At 38.3% G+C, this 25,654-nt stretch overlaps 1 protein-coding gene and 1 non-coding gene across 6 annotated transcripts in view; both read right to left on the bottom strand.

The window, feature by feature from the left end:
- Positions 1–25,654, bottom strand: part of LOC101737057 (protein prickle) — a 358,717-nt gene that overhangs the window by 295,049 nt on the left and 38,014 nt on the right. For 2 of the 5 annotated variants that reach the window (XM_062673849.1, XM_062673850.1), the window contains one exon: positions 24,068–24,448. The exons of 1 other annotated variant lie outside the window; for it this stretch is intronic. In XM_062673849.1, coding sequence (XP_062529833.1) covers positions 24,068–24,192 — 125 coding nt within the window. In that variant the 5' untranslated portion in view covers positions 24,193–24,448. Of the gene's footprint in view, positions 1–24,067; positions 24,865–25,654 lie in introns of those variants that run through there. 2 more of the 5 variants (XM_062673851.1, XM_062673852.1) reach the window with 2 other exon arrangements.
- On the bottom strand, positions 18,280–18,351 carry TRNAW-CCA (transfer RNA tryptophan (anticodon CCA)). Its single transcript has one exon. It is a non-coding gene; the product is annotated as a tRNA-Trp (tRNA).

The raw sequence follows: 25,654 nt of genomic DNA on the forward strand, positions 1-25,654 counted from the left end.
TAAAGATGTCACGTTCCTTTAGAAATGTTCACAATTTTGTATACATTACCATGAACAAAAGAACTACAGCGTACAATTATCTAAACGAATACAAAGTTTAAACAAAGTGTTGCACGTACTTGATTGTATCTGGTGATATTTAGAACTTACTACACGATGTTTATGCAACACGATTTATAATAATTTATGTTACAGTAAAATATATATTAAGGTGTAATAAGACATCTTTCAGCCGCATAGTCGGTAGTAGCCGACGAGCTCACGGTTAGCTTTGTGCTAAGCTGTTACTAGAATCTTTATAGTCTAAAATAGAAATGCCCCACTTCAGAACTTAAAGCTATAAGACTATACGACTTCAAGCTATAAATCATATTTTGTCGTACAGAGCCCCTATGTACATATATACTTGTAAGCATATAATTCAGTGATTACTAATTAAATTCCAAACAATTAAATTCTTGTGCATACTTAATAAATATTATGAAATCTAATTACGGGTGTGTCAAACATTTAATTATTATGAATATTTATTAGCTTCATAACGAGAGAGGATTGGAGGAAGAGAGAAAGGTTTGGAGATTGCAGTAGCCAAAAATGATGGCTTTTCTCGTAAATTACACTTTTTTTACCGGTGAACGAACTCATGACCTTGCCGGTGTGATGATTACAAAGACTCATAATGTGAGTACCGTCACCTTCCCTCAGACATGAGGTCTACATCTCAATCAGCATAACGACGATCTCAACTCTTCATCCTAGAACGCAACAAGCACATAATTAATTAAACTAGAGGTCCCGCAGTAGTCGAAATTCGACTATCATCATCATCATCATCATCATCAACAGCCCACAGTCGTCCACTGATGGACATAGGCCTCTCCCAATCCACACCACTGAGCCCGGTCTGCTATAATTAATTAATTGGAATTGTAATATTAACAAAGACAAACAATATTTAATCTATTCTCAATTTGACAACAGACGTCAAGAACAAAAGTTTGACAATAAATAGTATACATGCGTGTGTGCGTCAAATACACGGTATGTAGTCTGTGTAATGTTTTCTTTATTGATTTAATGTATCTTTTATGCATTATTTAAAAAAAAAATTAGCATTGTGCACTTCTCTATATTCTCTATAAGTGTGGGAAATTTCATACTCCTCCGTCCGCGCAATTTTCGTAAAAAGGGGTACAAAGTTTTTGCTTCACGTATTAATGTATAGATAAAATCGTATCGCTTATACTAAATAACGTTAGGACGTTTCCTGTATTTCTCACGATGTTACCGCAAGATACGAAAGTGTAGTTATATAACTATTCGAAGAAAGAAAATAATACTTGGACATCATCAAGTATCAAGGACATTAAATTAAATAATGAGGTCCTGTGGGATTTGATCCTTTCGATTTGACTTTCTTTTAAGGCATATTGACGTTCAATGCTCATTTTAAATTATATTCCGAAGGCTTTTAATCGGATAATTCATAGTAAAAAATGTAATTTTAAAAAAGAAAAAAGATAATATGCCCGCTGAGTTTGTTGCCAGTTCTTCTCAGGACGGAGGCTAGTTTTTGTGAATTGGCGGTAGTTCTTTTTGACGTTTAACAAGTATGTACTTTCATTTATATATATATATATTTTTTTGATTTGGTTTGATTTGATATAGAGGTAAACTTTTGGACCCATTACAGCAATCCTGAAGCTGTATTACCTACGTGCCTGAATGGGATGAATGTGGATATGGTTTATTTCATGTGTCATTATGTTCCACAAGCAAACAAGCTATACAGGGTGATAGCCTACAGGGTCGTCACAATGCCGCATAATATCGGTACCGGTTCTAAGAACTTAAATTGAAGAAATGCTGCAGAGGAGCCTTATTTTTATAATCGCACCCCTCGACATCGGAACAGTTTTTTCTTCCCACCTGCAGCTAATGCCGCATTTCAATGACATGTTGTTTTTAAAACGAGGTTTTTAAATGATTCCTGAGCGGTTGGCAGCGGTTTGCTCACGCATGCTCCTGTATTGCTGATCAAGTCATCCATGAGATCATCTATATTCAAAGGAAATAAAAGAGTCCCAATTACATCGATGACACCACCTGTCCTACCATTCAAACTGAAGCTTGTGATTATTTTGCGACAGCTATAGGCACCATGATGGTACACTGTGGTAGTTCGGACCATACCCCACACCAAGCTGCAAGCCCAGTACTTAAGATAAGGCTTAATGTTTAAAATCTTGAGCTCAGGTTTTACCGTCAGGTATTACAGTTTTAAAGTTGTCGTGGCCCAAAGGATAAGACGTCCGGTGCATTCGTATCTGGCGATGCACCGGTGTTCCAATCCCGCAGGCGGGTACCAATTTTTGAAATGAAATACGTACTTAACAAATGTTCACGATTGAGTACCACGGTGAAGGAATAACATCGTGTAATAAAAATCAAACCCCCAAATGTATAATTTGCGTAATTACCGGTGGTAGGACCTCTTGTGAGTCCGCACGGGTAGGCATCACCTGCCTATTTCTACTGTGAAGCAGTGATGCATTTCGGTTTGAAGTACGGAGCAGGCGTTGTAACTATACAAGATCTTAGAACTTATATCTCAAGGTGGGTGGCGCATTTACGTTGTACATGTTTATGGACCCCAGTACCCACTTAACACCAGGTGGGCTGTGAGCTCATCCACCCATCAAAGCAATAAAAAAAAGGTAGAAAATACATGGGGATGATACATCGATATCGCATTTGCTCTATTTATTGCATAGTTGAGGGAACAAGGATACGGCCCGGATGGAGACAAATGTTTACTGGAATCAATAAGCATCTTAATGTGAATACCGCCATCCAGTAGATCTCAATTGTAATTTAGACCGGTCGCCTCACCCTTGAAATGCATGACTATTTTGGCGATTCTTCTAAACTTCTTAGTTGTAAGAAGTCAATTTTACTGTAAAACTGTCTCATTTACATTAGATAGTTGTCATACCTACCAAATTCTGTATGCAAATAAAAACGGTCTCATATTTACCATAGCATCCATCCCCGACCATCCTAGTACCGGCGGTGTACGCGTAAGAATGCGCGAGCTCTTTTATACGTTGAACTCACTTAGACGCATTGAGAGTGTTGCCTTGTTTAAAAACGTATGACGATTTAGAGATTTATTCTGGGTTCTGTTCTATTATTTTTATAATTTACCAACTGTTAAATTTGTTTCAATCGGTTTTGTAAGTGCAAATGAATTTTATTGAAAAACATATTAGACACTGATAGTATAGTATTTTGGGTATAATTACTGTAATAGTGGTTCCGTTTCCACTGAAAATATATTTAATTAAAATTAATGAAAGCCAAGGGAACAGATATTCTGAATTTTAACTACGAATTATTTGAAATGCTTCTATTATTTATTTAGCAGATAGAAGAACTAGCCAACGGCTCACCTTTTGCAAATAATTTAAATTTATAGCGATTTACTGGTGTAGGACCACTTGTGAGTCCGCACGGGTAGGTACCACCACCCTGCCTATTTCTACCGTGAAGCAGTAATGCGTTTCGGTTTGAAGGGTGGGGCAGCCGTTGTAACTACACTGAGATCTTAGAACTTATATCTCAAGGTAGGTGGCGCATTTATATTGCAGATATCCATAGGCTCCAGTAACCACTTAGCCACCAGGTGGGCTATGAGCTTGTCCACCCATCTAAGCAATAAAAAAAGAGATATGTTGTTTTGCGGCAGAAATAGGCAGAATAGTTGTACCTACTTCTGCGGGCTTACAAAGGCAACAGGAAATGTCAGTTGATGACCACAGTTTACTATTGGCATACTCAAAAAACGCTGCATTTCATTTTCCGGTGAATCTTTTAGACGCCCAGAGGAGAGAGTGGTTCTAGAACCACAGTACACATCCGAAGCCGGTAAATTTTTTATCATTCCTATTATCTGGCTTTCCTATTATCAAATTCTATTATCTGGCAACACATTTATAGTTTAAATTCTACTCACGGCGTGTATATCGCGTGTCAGCGCGCGGCATCAACTCCCCGAGACGTGGGTGATCAATGTTTTAACGTTTTTTCTATCAAGTTTACGTCTTAATATAAAATATATCCACTTTCATCTTAATTGAAAGACGAGTACGACTAGTTTTAGCTGATCGCATCTGTCACGTGTCCAAGAACGACTTCACGATCGAAAGAACAACTAGGATTAAACAACTTTTACATATGACTTTACTGGACTATTTAGTTGATCTTTCGAATGTGTCATGTACTCAACTGGGTGACGTCATCCACGGCCCGCCAGTGTGGGGGGCGGCAAAAAAAGTACAGAATATTGTAGGTAACGGTGGATAATATTTACTTGGAATTAGTAAAAATTTGTCGAAAACACTAGTGGTAGGACCTCTTGTGAGTTCGCACGGGTAGGTACCAACACCCTGCCTATTTCTGCCGTGAAGCAGTAATGCGTTTCGGTTTGAAGGGTGGTGCAGCCGTTGTAACTATACTAAGATCTTAGAACTTATATCTCAAGGTGGGTGATTACATTTATGTTGTAGATGTCTATGTGCTCCGGTAACCACTTAACACCAGATGCTCCGTAAGCTCGTCCACCCATCTAAGCAATAAAAAAGACATAAGGTACAAGACCTTTTTTCTGATCTTAGCAGTTTGTATACAACATACAATAATTAAATTTTATATATAAATTATCGTATGTTAGCAAATAATGTAACTTTTGTTATGTTTTATCGCGTGTCACGGGATATTTTATCTATATAGATCTCGCTTAAGCGAGACTAACGAACAGCAGTTCATTTTTAAACTCGATTTTTAAACTCATGTTTAAACTCGAGAACGGCTGAACCGATTTGGCTAATTTTGGTCTTGAATTATTTGTGGAAGTCCAGAGGTTTAAAAGGTAGATAAATATGAAAATGCTCGAAATTAAATAAAAATAACAATTTTGTTTTTCCTTTGATGTGTCCCCCGTCGATCTTTTATTTATCGATTGAGGCACTACGAAGTCTGCCGGGTCAGCTAGTCTCTCATAAAGATAATAGCGGGTTTGTGAAGATTTTGCCTGAATTTCAATTAAAATAAAATTTAGTTTAACTGAAACTTGACCCATACAAATACAAACGTACAACAATTTTATTATATACATACTTATCTAGTCTGCTAATCCATATTTGTTGACAATAATGGCCATTACACAATAAAATATAACATGGGTGCGTCACTGCCCAATTCAAATGATTTTTATTATTATACTAGCTGACCCGGCAGACTTCGTAGTGCCTCAATCGATAAATAAAAGACCGAAGGTTTTGTATAAAATAAACTTAAAATAAACAAAAGGAATCCGTCTGACGGGGGACACATCAAATGAAAAACAAAATTGTTATTTTTATTTAATTCCGAGCATTTTCATATTTATCTACCTTTTAAACCTTCTCAGGACCTTCACAAATAATTCAAGACCAAAATTAGCCAAATCGGTCCAACCGTTCTCGAGTTTTAGCGAGACTAACGAACAGCAATTCATTTTTATATATATAGATAATGGCCATTTCACAATAAAATATCACACGGGTGCGTCACTGCCCAATTCAAATGATTTTTATTATTTGAATCTAAGCAGCAGTTAGACTAAAATATTGCTCACTTCAAAAACTGCCCACCATATACAAAATTTCGTTTGAAGTTTTCATAGCGCTATACAATCTCAGTATTTTTTTCAGATTTCCACAAGAATATAAAAAGCTAAAGAAGGTTGGCTACCTTAAAAGCGCATTTCCCCCTAAATATTTATTTATTAACACTAGATGATGACACTAGAAGAAAAATAGTATTATTATTCGCCAATAGATGTCGGGAAGAGTTGATTATTGAAAACACGAATAAAACAAACATTTTCTGAAATCAAATCGTAGCTAGATCGATTTATCGCCCCCGAAATCCCCTGTATACTAAATTTTATGAAAATCGTTGGAGCCGTTTCCAAGATTCAGATTATATATATATTATTAAAAATCAGAAGAAGAACCATTTAAAAAAAATTACAGTTGGGACACGTTTACAGAGACTTAAAACAATGACTCACGCACACCATGTCCACGACTACCTTCTCTCACGAACGCCACCGATCGAATGAATGTTTCGAGCAAAGGCGTTGCTATTTATAGGCACCTGGCGCGATGACGTGACTCTCGCCCCACCGCCTGACGTCACTGAGTAGAGGGGCCGGGTAGTGACAAATTCTCTAAGACGGCCTCTCCTGACAGCTGAACGGCCTCGTCAGCTTGGTTCCCTTCAGGCTGGTCTCCCTCGACCACCCCAACCTGGTCTTCCTGCTCCTCTTCAACACGATCACCATGGGACTCATTCTCATTGGATAAGTGCCCATCGTGTTCATCGTCATTTAAAACAGAAAACTCTTAGTAAGCTGCTCAATGTCTGTTCTTGCTATTATTAGCAGTCACCCACTCCAACCAGACCACAAGTGTGCACTTCAAGTGATCATATCAGAATAGGCGGCCACCAATATCCGTATACGTTAGGCACATACGGTATAGAAAAACGCTTAAAGTTAATTGTTTCGCCAATGAATGAGTCCGGATTCTCAGACACTGAGTAAACAATCACTTGCGTCATTGTCAATTGCCAAATGCCAACAAACATTGAAACATAACCGTTAGCATTACCATCCAATAACCACTATCGGGGTTTTTAGAGGGCAATATCAACTACGAAGCGTTGCCACAATGTCGGGGCAGAACAACAGCCACAATGTCGGGGCAGAACAACAGCCACAATGTCGGGGCAGAACAACAGCCACAATGTCGGGGCAGAACAACAGCCACAATGTCGGGGCACAACAACAGCCACAATGTCGGGGCACAACAACAGCCACAATGTCGGGGCACAACAACAGCCACAATGTCGGGGCACAACAACAGCCACAATGTCGGGGCACAACAACAGCCACAATGTCGGGGCACAACAACAGCCACAATGTCGGGGCACAACAACAGCCACAATGTCGGGGCACAACAACAGCCACAATGTCGGGGCACAACAACAGCCACAATGTCGGGGCACAACAACAGCCACAATGTCGGGGCACAACAACAGCCACAATGTCGGGGCACAACAACAGCCACAATGTCGGGGCACAACAACAGCCACAATGTCGGGGCACAACAACAGCCACAATGTCGGGGCACAACAACAGCCACAATGTCGGGGCACAACAACAGCCACAATGTCGGGGCACAACAACAGCCACAATGTCGGGGCACAACAACAGCCACAATGTCGGGGCACAACAACAGCCACAATGTCGGGGCACAACAACAGCCACAATGTCGGGGCACAACAACAGCCACAATGTCGGGGCACAACAACAGCCAGCGGCACGCGAGCAGTGCGCGCAGTCTGCACGCCAAGAGTAGGCAGCGGCACGCCAGCAGTGCACGCATTGCTGATCAGTAGGGGCGCCACCAGCAGGCCCATCCACCAAGACGCCTCTGCGCGCCTCGGCCGGCACGCACCACCACTGCCTCTGGAGACCACTCACCACGCCAGGGCACCATGTGTGGCGGGCGTCCCGCTCGACCGTCCTGATAGATAATCCAAAGGCATCATAGCCCCAACGAGTGAAGCAGCAGGCCGCAGATCGAGCGGCATCGCCCTCTGCATCACTGCCAGTCGTACGGCACTGTGAAGTCGGCGGCTCGCGAGCATCACGTGCAGTGTGCACACGAGCAGTACGTGCGGTATGTACGCCAGAAACAGGCGAGCGCGCGCAGGCAGCGGCACGTCGCTTGCGTGCTACTGCCGCAGGAACCATCGAGGGGCCCGAGCTGGCGACAATGCCCATGAGGCACCATCCTCACCATTGGGTAAGGTCCACGGATTGAGAAAAATAACAAATAAAGTATGAAAGCATCAAAGTAAGCAGTAATTGTAAAACAAAACAAAGTTCAGAGTTTTACTCTACTGTGGGCTATTTGAGTCCTTTATCCCACTTCTGATATTAAAAATCAGAAGAAGAACCATTTAAAAAAAATTACAGTTGGGACACGTTTACAGAGACTTAAAACAATGACTCACGCACACCATGTCCACGACTACCTTCTCTCACGAACGCCACCGATCGAATGAATGTTTCGAGCAAAGGCGTTGCTATTTATAGGCACCTGGCGCGATGACGTGACTCTCGCCCCACCGCCTGACGTCACTGAGTAGAGGGGCCGGGTAGTGACAAATTCTCTAAGAATATATTAATATACAAGAATTGCTCGTTTAAAGGTATAAGATAAGATAAAATAAAACTTACATAATTCCATAACGGTTTTAAAAGCTATTTAAGGCAAGATCAAATGAGCTCAATTGTTCATAGCTTCGATACATTATTGTTGACTGGCTTATACGACAACCCGATATTAAAATTTAATATTATGTAGTAGGTATATAATGATATGAAATACTTCAAAATTAATAAACAATAAAATACTTAATTGCGTTTTCTGTGATATAATAAGAAAACAACATTTAAAGCCATTAATCTCTTTTAAAATTAATATTTTAAACAGTTTTATTGTACTATACAAAACTCACTTCAAAACAACACAGAATGTCAGACAAGTGAGTAATTCCGTCTAAGATACATCTTTTTTTAAAACTAAAGTATTTAAAGGTTTTAATAGATAAAAGTTTTTCTTTACATGAATATTGTTAAGACCCTGACTATAGTTGTTGCAGCTTTTACAAGAGAGATCTATCTAGAGAACCCTAAAACACAGCCGACGCAACAGCATGATAATAAAATGAATAAGATAAAAAATACAGTGAAAACGTGATGTTTGTTTTTTTGGTGTGATGTTAGAGATGTGTTTTCATGATGTCATTATTCTCTGATAGTCGGTCATCATGAACTGAGATTCCAAGTCAAACTCTCAATAATATGTACTTGTATTCTTGCCTTAACAACGCATTATTTCTTATCGGAGTAATTTGGCAAGACTTGTGTTTGACAAAGCACAGGTCCGGCCTCGCGCTGCTGTGGTCCGGCCTCGCGCTCGGAGTGCTGCTTCCTCTAGGCCGAGAGCCCCCAAATACTGTCTACTTCCATTTGAGTCCATAGAAGAAGAGATCCATTCGGATTGTCGATAGTCCCCTCCTCATGAGTCGTTTGAAGCCTTTGGTTTACGGAGATACATTGGAGATACGGAGATACATCGAGATGTATTTTGTACATTAAACTTGGTAATGGTAATGTCATGTCACGAAAACTAATTAACAATAGAGACAATGTATTCTAATAATGTTATTTTTATGGTCAAGTCATGTACATAAAATTCGCTGATTCGTATGGTGGGTGCTTAGTTTAGCAAATAAAGATTATTTTACTGTTAGCTATTGTACTATGAACTATTGTTACCATTTTGACTTGAAGAACCATCTTCTGAAACCTTGTACCTACATATTTATTGAAGATAATACGTGAGCCGGCTGCACATGCGTTGCTCGTAACAGTTTTACTGCGCGCGTGTGCCCACCCTAACGTACTGTTAAAATTGTTTATGGCTTACCGTTTATAGAGCTTCAGTCTGTATATATTACAGCCGTTCGAGATTTTATGGCCGCTCAAAACGGCAGGAATAGGCAGAAAATATATGGCAACGGCTCAGCGAAATGAACGCGGCAACCTGTTCTCTGGAGAAAGCAATGAGTATGATTAAAGCGCTTTTAGCATTGAAGCTAACACGATGACATTTGATATTAGAACGCGGGCTTTTTGTATTTTAGTTTTAATTATAACTAGCTTCTGCCTGCGACTTCGTCCGCGTGGAATAGTTACTTTGGCGTAACGCTAAATGTTACCCGCCTCTTTATTTACGTAGAAAAGGAAAATATTTTTGAATAATAAAATGTTAAGGAGCTATTTAAGGTACCAAAATCACGCTTTTTAACCGATTTCAAAATTGGAAGTTATCAATTTTTTTATCTATGTATGTTCACCGATTTGTCAAAAATGCTTGAACCGATTCTGATAATTATTTTAGCAAAACTTTAGCCGTTTTCGCAGCGCACCCAGTGGAAGCTCTCAAAAGGGAAAAAAACCCCGATTTTGAAATATTCTTTATTGGTGCTCCGCTTGCATTGGTCTTAGCGTGATGTTATATAGCATAAAACCTTCCTCAATAAATGAGATATCTAACAATGTAAGAATTTTTCAAATCAGACCAGTAGTTCCTGAGATTAACGCGTTCAAACAAACAGACAACCAAACTCTTGAGCTTTATAATATTAGTATAGATAAGTAATAGGCAAATTGTAATACTAAATACGTGAAAAAAGACTATATTTGTGACGCAAATTTTACCGAAAACTGAACACCCTTCCACGGTGTTTCCCAAACGCGTTAGTACAGATTATGTCTATGAGTAAGGCTAACCATGAGTTTCTCTTCGGATCTTCTTAGTGGGTCGCGTTTCCGATCCGGTGGTAGATTCTGCGAGGCACTGCTCCCACTAGGCCCAGTGCTAGCAACACACCCAGTTTGAGCCCCAAGGAGAAGCTGATATAGCCCCTCAAGGGTATCGGCATGGTAGGAAAAAAATTAAAAAATCAATGTCAGATGGTCTGTGAGTTTTTCTGCCTTCTTTACAGTGTTTCAACTGTTTTACATCATTTGATCGCATCATACTCATAAAAATCCCTTGTTCAATTCGTGATGAAGAACACTATAAAGTGCCTTTTCATTTAATTTTATTGTCATAGACAGCACCGTAGTACGAGGCCCACTGACGCCCGTCTCAAGTCGTGAGGCCGAAACCTCAATTGCATTAAAACAACCGCCATCGCATGCTCCCAAGCCGAATACAGTTCACTTTTCCAAATCGATGTATGTAATTTGTTTGAGCAAAGAACGTCTATCAATCAATACTTTTTGTTATGATTATATATAATTATGTACATCACAAAAAACGTAATGATTTGAAAATATTTCGTAATGGTCGTTCCGTGTGTTTAACAAGAAAAAAACCTTCGAGTCGGCGCTGATCGGGATACTTATGTATCGAAAACCATCAAATAATTCAGTGAAGAGTTGCTGATGTCCGTTGTCAGCACAACAGGTACAGAGCCAAACTGCTGCCTACCCCTGACCACTATTTTAAACCTCATTTAAAGACGCCAATACCTTAAATCTCAAGAAACACCAAAGAAAGGGTGAATTTCCTCGAAGTCATTGTGGATTTCAACAGCAGCTCTAGGCAGTAGAGGTGGGGGATTATTTCAAGCAACAGCCTGCTGAGTTTCTTGCCGGATCTTCTCAGTGGGTCGCGTTTCCGATCCGGTGGTAGATTCTGCGAAGCATGGCTCTTGCTAGGGTTCGTGTTAGCAACATCGTCAGGTTTGAGCCCCGTGAGCTCACCTACTAGTTAAGGTTACGCTGATATGGTCTCTCTAGGCCATCAGCTTAAGTAGGAAAAAAAATCAAGAAATACCTCAAAACACTCAACATAAAATCAAACAAAATAAAACCAAAGACTTCAGTATAATAAATGCGTACTTGACTCATTGTTAAGTCACCCTAGTAATTGTTAAAAGTGCTACAAAAACTAGACTTAACACCATAAGTTAGGTAGAAAGCTTCTGGACTTACAATCCATTCAATACTTCTTTTGTTTTTGAAGTGAAAACTTCTTTAGAATCGTTGTGATTTCAAACCGGATGCAACGGAAAAAACGACAGGTAAGAGACACAAATACAAAGAATGAGACAGAAATATACATACTATTTAATACAGCGCCATCTGTGAGATTTTTTAATACTAACGTGTGTATGAAAGCTCTTGTAGTGAATTTTAATTTAGGATTATACGTGAAATTAAAATATCAATTCACAGAGGGCGCTACCTTACAATTATTTACTAATGACAAAATTTTACATATACTTAAGACGTTTAGGATAATTGTATTTTAATTTTGGAAGGTTTCACTTCTACCACGTGTGAATTGCACACATTTTGTTGTTTTTTTCCTTTTTTATCATAATAATATTAACACGTTAGCGCATATTGTATTTGGTTCCTTCTTGCATGACTCTATAAATAACAAGTTTTCTTCGATACAGTGAAAGTAGAGGTGTAAGCTTTGAACAGGTTTGACCTACATTCAACAACCGTTAGTACTTGTGAGCTACGGTGCGTATGAGCTTTTAAAGATTCATTTAACAAAAGTTGTCGTGACTGCTTCGATCATTCGTCTCAATCTTGATTATTCCGATTAACTTCCATTGATTATCTCAGGACTTAAAATACATTGGAACAGCTGAAGTTGACCCCAGCATTTATCGTCATCATCTTAGCCAAAGAAAAGCGCACCAGTGTTTGGTAATTCTTAAGTACGTCATACAATTATAGGAAAAATGTCTTTACTTTAAGTTTCCCGGTGTAATAATGAATGATTCCACTATATCTGGTTCCAAATACTGTAGGCAGCTACACATTTGTGTAATTAAATAAAGTAATGTATAAATACACACATACATGGATGGACTATATGATATCGTTGCTGTCAAACCAAAATTTGCTATGTGCAAAAACTCTATTTTCATTAATTAACGAGTAAAACATTCTCGTTTAGAATTTTATATGAAGGTGAATTTTTAAGAACTATATCAAATGAAAGCTGTAGATAAATATTAAAGTTATAGAGACATAATAGTTTTTTGTACGGTAGATAGGGCTGTGAACTATACGAAAAGGTCAAAAAGTAAAAATCTCAAAAAGTGCAAATAGCAGATTTTGGTTTCACAACGACGATATTCTATTGTACTAGATCTATATTCTATTCTAAAATGACTAATAAACATCCAAAAGAGTCATAGATCTCATAATATTCCCTGCGTGATGAATTGTGCAATCACAATCTCCGACCGCAAATTTCATACAATTTTATTTACAATCAGAACCACGGTAATCGGGCCTTGTTCGTGAGAGCTTCTAAAATAACAGAATAACATCTTAAAAGTACAACACTGGTAACATTATTGTTCATTTATTTTGATGCAACACGATATACAGCACAATACCTTGAACTGCAACACTATACACAGTAAATCAAGTCGTCGTGGCCTAAAAGATAAGACGTCCTGTGCATTAGTATGTAGCGATGCACCGATGCTCGAATCCCGCTAGCAAGTACTAATTTTTCTAATAAAATGCGTATTTAACGAAATTTAAAAAAAGTGTCTATGGGCTCCGGTAACCACTTAACGCCAGGTGGGCTGTGAGCTCGTCCACCCAAAGAAGCAATTTTTTTTTTATTAATTAGAATAGAATAGTTTTTATTTTTCTTTCATAGAAAAAGCAATATTATTTTCATTTTACATAGATCCTCATTAACTGTACTAAGCATATCATCATCAAAAGGGCACGGACGTCTAGTGCTGGACAAAAGCCAAGGACCGTACCTGTTTTGCCCGCATCACGCCCTTTACTACCACCTTCAGCAGGTCGATCAGGATCTACCTTGTGGGACACTTACTTAGGCTGTGTCTTCCGGTGCGCAGTCGCCACTCAAAAACCTCAAGAACTCCAGATCAAAGCTTCGCAGGCTTAAGACCAAGCACATATAAAATACATTATGAGACTTATTACGCTTAAGATTTACTTACACTTTTTACTGGCAGTAGGACCTCTTGGGTAGGTACCACCACCACCCTGCTTATTTCTGCCGTGAAGCAGTAATGCGTTTCGGTTTGAAGGGTAGGGCAGCCGTTGTAACTATACTGAGACCTTAGAACATATCTCAAGATGGGTGGCGCATTTACGTTGTAAATGTCTATGGGCTCCGGTAACCACTTAACACCAGGTGGGCTGTGAGCTAGTCCCCCCATCTAAGCATTAAAAAAAAGAAAGATATACTAACGTTTTTATAAATCCAAAGTTTCTTCTAAACTTATTTTGGGGAATTATTTCGTAAAAGCCCGGTGTCAACGTCCTCTGTTATTGTTAAACTGAATCGGCTGTTAATGCCAAGAACATTAACTAATGCAAGAAATTACACAACATTTAACAGTCAAATTTACTAGCAGTTAACCTAGTTACTTATTAGAGGCTTCCTCCTCTCAATACTCCGGTGTCACAGAGCTGTCACATTTACAATTACATTTCCTGTTGACATGTAAATGTCAGTGCCATAGTCGCTCTAATCATTCATCGGCAAGTGCGTCTCTCACTTAGATCATAACTTAAAATGTATTTGTGTGCGCATAACTACATTAACTGTTATAAAATATAATGATACCCGATGTAAGTAATGTTAAATATATCCATAGCAACCAATTGTCAGTTTATTAACGTAATTTAAATAAATAGAGCTAAAACATTATTGTATAAGTTGCTGATTTCATTTCTATAATTTACAGCACTAAAAAAATTGTCGTAAAACTAATAACAAACTCTATTGAAGTCTGATTAAAATACATTTATTTAGATTCCACCCTTATGCCCATCATTTATGTAAAAAGTAGTAAATAATAAAAGACTAAGAGACCATTGGCTTGTAAATTAATTTATGTCATTCAAATATTGGTTTCATGACTATCCTATACTTTTGTTCACTTCCGTCCTGGTAAAAAAAACGCGGGACGAAGAAAAAAGATGGCGAACTTTACTGGTTGATTGAGGGAGGGCAGAAGCTCGTTCTTTCGAAGTGTACCGAATAAGGAAATTTATTTACTCTAAATAAACCGAAGCCATGTGATATTGTAGTCATAAAGAAAGTATAACTGAACAGCGTTGGGATTTTTCAGCGTAAGCCAAACAAGCAACTAGAATGCCATCTCTCTTACGGTATTTTGATAAAAAATCTTCCGAGTTTTTATATTTGAAACAACAAACTCCTCCACCACACAAATGTTGATTATCACAAACTCGACTTGTACTCTGTAAAGATTTTCATTCACAAAATATTGAACTTTTGAGGTTAGACAGAAGTTGCGGTAGCGCTATCATTATAAATCTGTGGTCAATGGCTGGAATAATATGTGGGAATCCATTGCGGTAGTCATCCGATCTCGACACTCTCGACTTGGCTTAGCGACCAGCAGACAAGCATTCGAACCACGTGGTTTTAATACAATAGTTACCGAATCCATAGCCATCATTATATGCATACCGTCTCTCGCCTTAAGATGTGATGGCATCTGGAACTGCATTATAAAAATGTTGTAGAATTAAGCCTGCAAAATATGTGGAATATTTACGATAGTACTGGTCCATACGCGATATGAGGCAATCTTTTACAGTGCACTCAGGAGATTGGGTTCAGCACTATGTCGAAGCCAAGGAGTGCCTGCAAGACGTTAGATTCCTTAGCATCTTGAAGCCGTCATTAGCATAATGCACACGTCTTAAAGTCGCCTGTCGTTTTCTTACACTTTTTTTTCTCTAAATGCGGGCAGAGGAGTCTTATGAGCTTTGGCTGTCGGAGTCCATAGAGGTCACAGCTTGATTAATGTCCGAATTTGTAAATTTTATAACGAAGCTTCTGCTGCATTTTATAGTGCCGCAGAAATAGATTACATGGTGGAACCGACGCGGGCTCATAATAAACCTCCGAACAGTAATCACAGTAAATTTTTCGGGTTTGATTGAAGTCTTTTTTTTCCTACCTATGCTGATAGCCTTGAGAGGCTATATCAGCTTCGCACAAACGTGTAGGAGAGCTCACGGGGCTCAAACCGGAGTGGTGCTAACACTGGCCCTAGCAAGAGCAGTGCTTCACAGAATCTACCACCGGATCGGAAACGCGACCCACTGAGAAGATCCAGTGAGAAACTCAGTGGGCTGTGTCTGTGGGTTAATTCGCTCGTCGAACCCTTCGTCGCAAGCGACGGGTTCGACGAGGACAGTGACCGTTGCTTGTGGTACCTAAAAGCACCGTTAATGGATCAGGAGGATCCGTGATGACGTGTACAAGAGGGTTCTCATGTCGCGCCGCCTTCTCAAAGTGAAAAACCAAAGTATAGCTTTAAAAATTTATTGTATTTTCCAAAACCTTCCACCGCGCGAACGAGAGATGCCCACAATACCACCGTGCCTCTAGCGGGGTAATCATTTAGTAATATCACGGTTAATTTATGAAGCGGTGCGTACAGAACTACAATATGATTATTGTTCACTGTTGAAACTGTACAGCTATTGGCTTCAACAAAACAGACGAATTACTTTTATTTTTCATTACAAGTGGAAGGAGTTTGTGTTCGTTAAAGGTCGGCTGTATTTATTTGGAATTCGAAAAAATCGTTCCCGGCATTTAATCCAAAAGGTTGTTTATTATTTTAAATTTAATGTTGAATTTGAATAAATCGGTTCTATGGTAGAAACGCGACATTTTCTTAGTAGAATTTTGAAATGTTGAATTTTGAAATGAATGAATAAATGTTCTTTTTATTTGAGTTCGGCAGCTAATATGGTTAAAAACAAACCTTTTTTGCTAAAACAACCTCCGTATTGTGGCTGCAAAGTTTCAACAATGTCATTTAATGCACTAAGCGAGCAATTGCAAGAATGTTTTCAATTTAAATTATGTTCTGTCTGTCTGCTTAATTTGCACGTGCATATTTTCGGAGCTACTGAAGAGATTTTCTTATAATTTCACAGGTAAGCGGAGATTCATTCAGAGCAATATGTAGCCTTTTTTTATTCATGTTACAGGCAAGCAAGCTTACAGCCCATTTGAATGTGACAGGTCACCGACGCCGATGGATATGACCAATGTCAAACACAGGCAAGCCACCGTCTACTATAAATCGAATATTTTCAAAAATAAGTTATCATCATTTAGAGATCCTTAGAATTAACTTCAATTCTCTTAGATGTTCGAACTTACATTAAATAAATAATTTTATAATTTTTACTGGTGGTAGGGAGGACCTCTTGTGAGTCCGCACGGGTAGGTACCACCATCCCGCCTATTTCTGCCGTGAAGCAATAATACGTTTCGATTTGAAGGGTGGGGCAGCTGTTGTGACTATACTGAGACCTTAGAACTTATATCTCAAGGTGGGTGGCGCATTTACGTTGTAGATGTCTATAGACTCCAGTAACCACTGAACACCAGGTGGGCTGTGAACTCATCCCCATCTAAGCAATAAAAAAACAAAAAAAAATGGACGAAAGTAGCTCAGTCTATCGATTACTGTTTGACGTTCAAATAATTAAACAAATTCAGTATGAAACAGTTTAAACCTTTTGCAAGAATTTAGGCTACCATTCATCCCACTGCTAAGCACGGGTCTCCGCCCCCGCGAACGAAGTGTAGTCGACACGAGCAAGGCTGCGGGCAGAAACGCCAGTTATCCACTTATTAAACCATAAGTTCGAAATACCAATTCCTCAGCAAAACATGTGATCTAAAGTAAATTTAATGATATTATTGTTGACACTTTAGAGAACCCTGCAGAAGCGCAGTAACCCACCCACTATGGTAACGCAGTTCATCCCTTGGAACCGTTGCATTGGCAGTGCATTTTAAGTATGCATTGGATGTTCTATGCATTGCATGTTGGAACGAGGCTTTCTTCCAACGAGGCTTAAAAGCAACGATAGGCAACGCTTTAGCACTCCAGGTGACTACCAGCACTTGGAACTTTAGCTCGTTTGATTATAGTGCTAATAAAGGGCTATATCATAATGATATCAAAATGCGATAGCGCGTGAGTAGTTATAATAAATACTCTTCAAACATTTAAAGATAATTACAACCCATAATCGTGGGCTGGGCTTCACTAGTAATGCGCACAAGAGGCACGAGTGCGGTCCATCCTTAACACTAAACATCGAACCATGAAATTACAGAATTAAATCTGTGGGAAGACGGCCGCGCCCGCCATTATGACAGCTGTCATTTGATGACAGAATTCACTTCACAGCCGGAATTTTAATTGAGATTAATTTTGATTAATGTACGGATGTTTTTTTGAACCGATTTTGAAATGGGAAAGTTTGTAGGTTCTTTTGAAAACTTAAATTGAAACAGCTGATTTCAAATGTAATTTGACATTGGATGATCGACTTACAACCCTTATCTACTATATATACTAAAACACTAACAAAATCAATGACATATTTTATGTCGCTCTAGAAAAATGCATAAATATAATATCTAATTACTGACCAGTACGTTGTAGGTATTGCGACAATCTACTTCAATTCTTCAGGAGGAGGAATTTATATAAAAAGTTAATTGACCCCGACGTGATTTGAACACGCAACCTTCTGATCTGGAGTCAGACGCGCTACCGTTGCGCCACGGAGTCACGAGAGCTTTAGGCGAATTTATGTATCACTAAATTGAAATCATTTCAAAATATCTTTCAAAAACACTTATTTGTTATTGATTAACTTATCTTAAAATTCAAAAGAAATAATAAAACATGCGATAAGGTCACTTAAGCTACTGAATACAAAGCGTTTGCCTATCCGTTCGAGGATCAGAAAAAAAGCTTTCAATGTCAGTGAATGTCAGGCAACAAAAGATTATTGTAAACGTAAGACATTTAATACTATTAGTGTTCGCTCACTGCATCGGTCAAAATTGGACCATAATCATTAATATCTCAAGACTGAAAAGCTTAAAACTAATTTACACATAGTATCTGGTCTTGTTATTGATATTTTTCTTCGTAAAAGTTTAAATTAAAAAAACTGTTAGGTGCTTTTTAGTGAAAATCGCCAATTGGTTGCTAAACAAAGAAAATATGTTTTTTAACGATTGATCTTTTGATTCTCCTTTGCATATTGAAATGATTTATCTAACAATCTAAGTAGGATCTAAAAATATTTGTCAACCAAAGGTATCTAAAAATATAACGTATCTGTTATAAGTATAAAACTGTTAAAATGTACTGTGCTGTTAAAAGTGAGACCTTAGAACTCATGTTTAAAGGTGGGTGGCGGTATTTACGTTGTAGATGTCTGTGGGCTCCGGTAACCATTTAACATCAGGTGGGCCGGGAGTTCATCCACCCATCTAAGCATTAAAAAAAAAAAAAATTTGGTAATATAAAAATATTTAAAGGTAATTCTGTTACCTCACGTAATTCTGTTAAAACAATTTATTAAACAGAATTCTGAATGCTGATTATTAAAATTTTTTGGACATGAATCGTTATATATTGTTAATTTTCGTCACCACTGACAAATAAACTCTTAAAAAAGAACACTGTCTGCCAGGTTCGAACCCTGTCTCATTGGCATCGCTCAATGCGAATAGGTAGTGGACCCTTCGAATACCATATTCCTGAGTTACCCTCCGAGAAAGTCCTGACGTAAGTACGTTATCTGTTATCAGTGCAAACCCTCAAGTGCTGCAGGCTATCAATCTCGGCTCACAATAAAACGTAAACTTTATATTCGGGCCCCGTAGTGGTTAGACGCTCCGGGTTCAAATCTGACGGGGGATTCCGTTATATAAGTAGGCCATAAAACAAGCGCGCAAACGATTTTTTTATTTAGAACCAACTGTTGATGATATGACAATTTTGCTATTCCTTATAGTTTGTTCTCCGCTAGTGGGGTGGTTAAGCTTGATAGGATGCCGGAAATCCACTTTGATAATACTATCATTAGTACCGTAGCGATTCTGCCGGTCACCGTCCTCGTCGAACCCGTCGCTAGCGACGAAGGGCTCGATTAGTAAATTAACCCATAGACACAGCCCACTGAGCTTCTCGGCGGATCTTCTCAGTGGGTCGCGTTTCCGATCCGATGGTAGATTCTGCGAAGCACTGCTCTTGCTAGGGCTAGTGTTAGCAACACTCATGGCTTGAACCCCGTTAGCTCACCTACACGTCAAGGTGAAGCTGAAATAGCCTCTCAAGGCTATCAGCATAGGTAGAAAAAAAAGCGATTCTGTGTTGATTTATTTTAGAATCTATAAACCGTCGTAAAGTTTTACTCTGGAGTTCTTACGGATTGCATTGGTATCAACGTGCAGAGACGACCTTCGCTCAGCACCGCCAACGGTCACGGGTCACTGCCCCCTTGGTAGCATGACACCAAGGGATCTTGGGTGTGGACAATTATATGATATTGCTGTTCAAACATATACAAGACCAATACTTTCCCTTCATCCATTCAAATGAGACAAATATATACTACTGAGTTTTCGACAAGATATCTTAAGATGAGACGGCATTCACGTTTACTCGTAGTATCTACGAGCTCAGTAGATTTAAAAAAAAAACTTGAGTTACGTGTGTTCGTCTGCGGTAGTAAATGACTATTCAGATAATTATCTCTATATCTAATATAATAATAATAATAATATAATAATAATAATATTCCTTTGGCATACTAAGGTGGACGCAATCAGAGCTGGACGTACTGGACAGAAAAGTCAGGCGATTGTTAACGGCATACAGAATGCATCATCCACGTTCGTCTGTAATGAGGTTGTATATTCCTCGGAAATGTGGGGGTCGTGGTATTTTGAATGCCAAGGATCTACATAACCGAGAGATATACAACCTTAGGGAATATTTCCTTAAGATGAACGTGAATATGTATCGGGATGTCGTTGCAGTCGATAAGGGGCTAACTCCGCTATCCTTAGCTAACGGGAATTGGAAGAGGCTGAAGGTAGAGGGTATTTCAGATCGCATAACCGTATGGAGGAGCAAGGAGTTACACGGTAGGTTCTACCGGGCTCTCACAGGGCCTGATGTAGACCAATTAGCTTCCGTGGCCTGGTTACGATTCAGTAACCTCTTTGGGGAAACTGAAGGTTTTATCTTTGCAATTATGGACGAAGTTATCATGACGAACAACTACCGGAAATATATACTAAAGGATGGGACGGTCGACATTTGTCGGGCATGCCACCGTCCGGGAGAGTCTATTAGACATATTGTTTCTGGCTGTTCTCGGTTTGCTAACGGCGAGTACTTGCATAGACATAACCAAGTGGCTAGGATTATCCATCAACAACTTGCTCTGAAATATGGTTTTCTTGATTCTGCTGTACCTTATTACCAATACCAACCTCAACCAGTTCTTGATAATGGTCATGTTACGCTCTACTGGGACCGATCTATTATCACGGATAGGTATATTGTTGCCAATAAACCTGATATTGTGATAATAGATCGATCTGCGCGTCGAGCAGTGTTGGTTGATGTCACCATTCCTCATGACGAGAACCTCGTGAAGGCAGAAAAGGACAAATTAATAAAATATTTAGACCTGGCCCACGAGACTACCGCCATGTGGCATGTTGATTCAACCATCATTGTTCCAATAGTTGTATCGGTACACGGCTTGATAGCGAAAAGTTTCGATCAACATCTTAAGAAACTTTCGTTATCCAGCTGGGTTAAGGGCCTAATACAGAAAGCAGTTATCCTCGATACTGCACGCATTGTGAGGAGGTTTCTCACTCTGGAGTCCTAACCACTGGTGGCTTGTGTCGTAGACACCGCCATCAGCGGCAATCTATTTTTATATAGTGTTTTTTAAAAATTGTATTTTTAATATATTTTTTAAAAAATATTATGTAATTAATAAGATTTTAAATAAATATAAATAAATAATAATAATAATAATAAACATTTATTCCAAACACAAATTAAGTACAAAAAATAAATAAAAAAAGATAACAAAAATAACGAGGCTTGGAAATGGTTACCGGCTCAGCAATGCCTAACAGTATCGAGACAATCGGTACTGCGGCGCTGATCTTCCGCCGGCACCTGCGGAGTGACGCGCACACCAGCATCAGACCGACCAATACACGTCATTGTAAAATATATTAAAAAATAAAAAGAACATGAGTAATAAAAAATAAAAAAAAACAGGTATGAAAAGGACAACAAAATGACATTATTAAATTAATTAAATAAAAATTGCAGTTGCAAAGCACAACTGATTATAGTACGGAGTAATTATATTTGATATTTTCGAATTTTTCCTGTATATTCAAAAGATATACTTTTAAATTTGTTTTAAAGGACCTTAGCGTTCTCTGGTGCCGGATAGGTGGAGGAATATTGTTCCAGCATTTAGAGGCCAAGTAGCGGAAGCTGCCTCTAAAAGCAGCAGAGCAGTGTCGAGGAGTCGCAAACACTTGGGAGCGTTGTCGCGATTGCTTACCGCCATCTCCTAAATAAGTCAACTTAAGATATAAATAATTCGGCGTTTGCAATTTTACGACTCCAAATAATAAACAAGCAAAATGCAACTTCCTTCTCAACTTTAAATTCAACATTTTGCTTTGATTAATTATCGACGTAACGACGTAATATTACTTATACTCGACTAGAGCCGACAGAAAACGGTTAACATAGTAATTATTTATTTCCAGCTTTTCATTCAGCAGATAAGACACGATAAGTCTTGGTGTCGTGTTGCTCGGTTGACGGTATGGCGCTAGTGGGCAGTCATAGTTAAACAAGTCGTCGCGCTTTTCATGGCCCTAACGGGAAGTGACGTTAAGCGGCAGGGGCTGGAGCGATGGGAAGCCTATGCCGGAATCTCAAACTTATAGCCCCCGGTTATAAGCGATTCACGCTGTCTACTTAGCGGAACTTTCTCCTCTCTAGACGTTACGAATATGTTTCGAATGTTAACTGTATCAAGTAAGCTTGACACGGAGCGTAGGTTCGATACTGGAATGAACTTCCGAATTATTTCTTGATGCAGTCACTAAAGCTCAGAAACGTTACAGTGGTAATGCCATCACCTCTCTCAGTCCTGAGGCTCCGTCATTTTGGATTACTATTTTCCTACTCACCACTGATAGAAATCGTTGTTCGACAGTAGATCTTTATCTACCGCAATAAGCGACAGACTACATCCCGTGCTAACTTACAGCAAAATATATATTTTCATCTAAACAAGTGAAAACATTGAAGATTTTTATTTCAATGCGGAAAAAAACATTAAAACTTCACGTAAATCATGTATACATACACTTATACATAAACTCCTCATTTTTCCTTTGAATTTGATGCCCTTATCCGGCATAAAGTGGCATTTACCGTATGCCTCGTAAATCGTGTTCAATCATTTCAAAACACTACCTTATTCCGTTATCTTAAAGTCGATTTCAATTTGTAAAATATTTTTTAAAGTGTTACCAAGAAATGCATTATTCAAATAAATTATGACAGTGTTCGTTCTTAATATTGTCGGGCTTGTGAATTGAGTTAGGGCGTTTCGGAGACAAGGAAATGTGTTTGAATTGCTTCATTCAGTACCTAAATGTGAATTAATCTGTGATTTACAGAGTGATATTAATATTGTAATAAGTATTGTTGATGTAAAACATAATGTTTAATATTAAACTTTGTTTTTTGTTTAGTCTGTCGCGCGACCCTGTACCATAACTTTATCTCGCAGGGGACACTAATATGGTCATTTTTATTTAGAGAGAGAGAGAGAGAGAGAATACACTTTATTGCACACCAAAACACAATTTACATTCAAAAAAACAATCAAAAAACAGATAAATTTGTACAATAGGCGGTCTTATCGCTAAAAGCGATCTTTTCCAGACAACCGTTTAATTTATAGAAATTCTGGAAAATATAAAAAAAAATATAGCAAAATATTTATTTATTTATTTATTTATGTACACACAAAAAAGAAGACATAGTACAGAGTAATAGGAAAATTATGTACAAAGGCACTGCTTATTTCTTTAAGAAATCTCTTTCAGCAGACCTGCGAGAGGATTGTATAATTAAAAGTGATGAGTGTGTGTAGAACAGCTAAAATAACAAACACAACATGAGAATTATGGTAATGCACATACACATAGCAAATATTGTTAAACTTAAATACAAATAACTTAGAAACAAGAAGAATACTTGAACATACATTTTTGTTACTAAGTGTTGGTAATGATTTAGTAACAAATTGTACGATCGCACCAATCTCGCTAAGCTGGCCAGCTTTGTTGCCGTAGATAGAATTCCTAGCAAATCTATTGATATACGAAAACATAATCAATAAAATTTTTGCGTTAGTCCTTACCTGTCATTTTGCAGCACTTCAGCTTTGACCCAGGGTCCGGCTCCCCATTCCTCGTCATCCTGCTGGTCCTGCTTCATCTTCAGCAGGCCCGACAGCCACGTGTAAGACTTGCTGCGCTTCATCATCCGACATAACCTCACATCTCAATATTTTAATGGATCCCTTTGCACTATTTTTTTATCTGGTATTATTTTGATTTGACACACAGTTTATTTTAGTTTTTTTTTTCTACATTTGTTTTTCACTAATTTTATTTAAAGCTCAGTGTAAGATTTTGAAAGCACTATTTTTTATTTTAATATGTATTTCCTTCTTGTTGCACTGCCATTGCTACGACACTAGCACTTTTAAGTTATACGATTCTGTTGCATAATGTAAGCACTTTTATACAACACAAGACACAGTCGAAATTGATCAAAAACGGATGAGTAATTCCCGAAAACTATAAAACCTTTTTTGTGTTACGACTCGCGATCAGTTCCGGTGTTACCAACATCAAAATATCAATTAATTTCAACTCATTAATGATTCTCACTTCAAGCCTACCATAAGAATAATTGATACTGTGAACAGTTCAACCGAATTTATTCCTTATCGTTTGGAGATTTTGACGGTTTTCTTTTGAAACGGATTTCGTTCGGTAGATTCCGATACTCATCTTAGAAAATTGACGGACAACGGTTTAAAATAAAATCGATGAAACTTTATTATGTTGTCAGTTCCATATGATTTTTTTTTTCATTTTGTAATGATTGACAGACTAGCGCCTATTGCACTCCATAGATATTGCCGTTTACGTTGCCACTTACGTTACTGACTCGTTATAACCACTTTGATGGAATTTAGGACTAATGTAGTTTGGGATAAGATATTAAACTGGTAGTAGATACGTATTTGGAGCTATGTGAGTGCACCACCACCGCTTTTCCTATTTCTACCGCGAACTATTTATGTGTTCCGGCTTAATAAGTGGGGCAAATAACAACACAATTGAGGTTTCGACCTCGTGTCTCATGAAGAACGGCAATACTCACATACCAACAAAAATGTGTGATTTGCGATATACTCAAACATATACTATCTAATTATTAAATACATATCCTATATACAAACACACTTTTGCTGCAACATGGTTATAATATGATTTTCGATGAACAATTTACCCCTAAACGGTATTACATTTAATTCATAGCCAATAATATTTTAAGCACGGAACCCTAAAATTGAATCATCGACCTCGGTCGACCTTTCCCTCTCACAATAGACGCATTGATCATTCGTCGTCTCGTCGACAACCCGACCGAATTGAAAGGTCAGCCCATCAACACTAATCTATGAGAAGAACATGTTTTTAAACCAGAGGTATTGTGAATACATACTTTATTTTTGATATACAGAATTACCTCGATACTTCTTTATATTTCTTTCCTAATGACATAAGCTCAGTACATAAAATCCACTAACAGATCATGTTCGGCGATTTTAAGCAATCCGAAAATGATTATTTTTATTTAAAGATAAAATATATAAATAAAATATTATAGTTAGTCCAAATAAAACCAATCCAAAATTTAAAAAAGTATAAAT

Source organism: Bombyx mori, chromosome 19, assembly GCF_030269925.1.
Source record: "Bombyx mori chromosome 19, ASM3026992v2".
NCBI classification, from domain to species: Eukaryota; Metazoa; Arthropoda; class Insecta; order Lepidoptera; family Bombycidae; genus Bombyx; species Bombyx mori.